Below are 1,407 nucleotides of genomic sequence, written 5' to 3'. Positions count from 1 at the left end.
GAGAAATTGTGTCCGAGAAGTACAGCTGCGTCCTTCATGTATTGAAAATAGGCCTGGAAAATATGGAATAAAAATATTTACTCACAGATTTAATAGAAAACTTACTTCAACTTCAAAATCTCCTCTGCCTTTCACTAGAGCATTTCGATATATTCCGAATTCTGGTTTGTCTAAGAACAAACTCATTCGAGAATAATTACTCAAGTCTTGTGAAATATCAATATGCATTAGAAACTTTGTGGAATATCCATGATCTCGTAACTTTTTTAGGTCACTAGTCCAATTATATTTTGTGCCCTTAGTTAATACATCATCATTTTCTTTAGTATCTAACCAACCGCCTAACCTTGAAAGCATTTCTTGAAGAGGCTTCAGGCCAACCGTTTCAATAGCAGTTTCATTCATACATGCTTGATAAAAGTTTCTTACCAAAACAAAGGGTCTTATATCTTTATTTGTAGAATTCCTCTCCAGCAACGTTTTCATCTATTTAAAAATCTCATGATTACTATGCTTTGCAAATTCAATTTATTTTTCAGTTATGTATCACAAAATAATTAAATATATGTTTTTTATGTCATCAATTAATTTTATTCTGACTGCTTAACCAAATGGCAAAAATAAAATTACCTAAGATTCTGTTCTCAAATTTAAACTTTAGGTCCAGATGTTTATATTTTATTTTTAATGTTTAAAAAAGATATTGATGTTATCAATAAAATTATAAACTCTAAAATCATGTGCTTTAATATGTATGATACATAAATTAATATTTTTTTAAAACTCAGTTTTACCTGATTATTTAGAAGAGTTGTCAATTCTGAAAAAATATTTACTTGACTTTCACCAGGTGGGAAAACTGTTTTGTTCACAAATCCGCCACAGGCAAACTGATAAAAATCATTACACGGATCTACTGAATTGTTCATATTATATATAAACGTTCTTGCAGTATCATTACAAGCTTGAGTGACACAATACTTTTGAGAGGAAATGCTTCCAATAAAAGTCAATGTGGACACCAAAATGAAGATAAAATATCTATATTAATTAAAATTAGAAAATTATTTTAAAAGAAATTAAAAAATTTTGACTACCTTTTCCGTATCATATTTTTTAGAACTTAATAATATTTTACGTAAATTGAAATTATAAGATTTTATTTTTCAGTTGATTCCTTTTATTAAAAGCTTATTAGTCTCAAAAATTTGAAGTTTAAACAATAGTAGCCTAAAACCAATTACACTAAAATAACTTATCAGTTCAAATGGTAAATTAAACTAAAGTTATTACAAATATTTTTCATGCTCAATAACTTATATTTTTGTTAAAACAGATGTTTAATATTTAGTTGGTATATTTTGGAACAAAATATATTATATATATTTTTTGAATATACAAACATTA

At 26.4% G+C, this 1,407-nt stretch overlaps 1 protein-coding gene across 1 annotated transcript; it reads right to left on the bottom strand.

Annotated features, from left to right (window-relative positions):
* Window positions 1–1,277, bottom strand: LOC121130646 (neprilysin-2; the record flags this gene model as incomplete). The annotated part of the gene is given in 4 exon segments (XM_040726368.2): window positions 1–53; window positions 106–486; window positions 795–1,041; window positions 1,098–1,277. Coding segments are annotated over 4 exon segments (695 nt in total), but the record flags the coding sequence as incomplete, so codon positions are not given.
* Between the last annotated feature and the right edge of the window lie 130 nt (window positions 1,278–1,407).

The sequence above is a fragment of the Lepeophtheirus salmonis genome, unplaced genomic scaffold, assembly GCF_016086655.4.
Source record: "Lepeophtheirus salmonis unplaced genomic scaffold, UVic_Lsal_1.4 unplaced_contig_10372_pilon, whole genome shotgun sequence".
NCBI classification, from domain to species: domain Eukaryota; kingdom Metazoa; phylum Arthropoda; class Copepoda; order Siphonostomatoida; family Caligidae; genus Lepeophtheirus; species Lepeophtheirus salmonis.
This window is presented reverse-complemented; position numbering and strand designations above follow the sequence as displayed.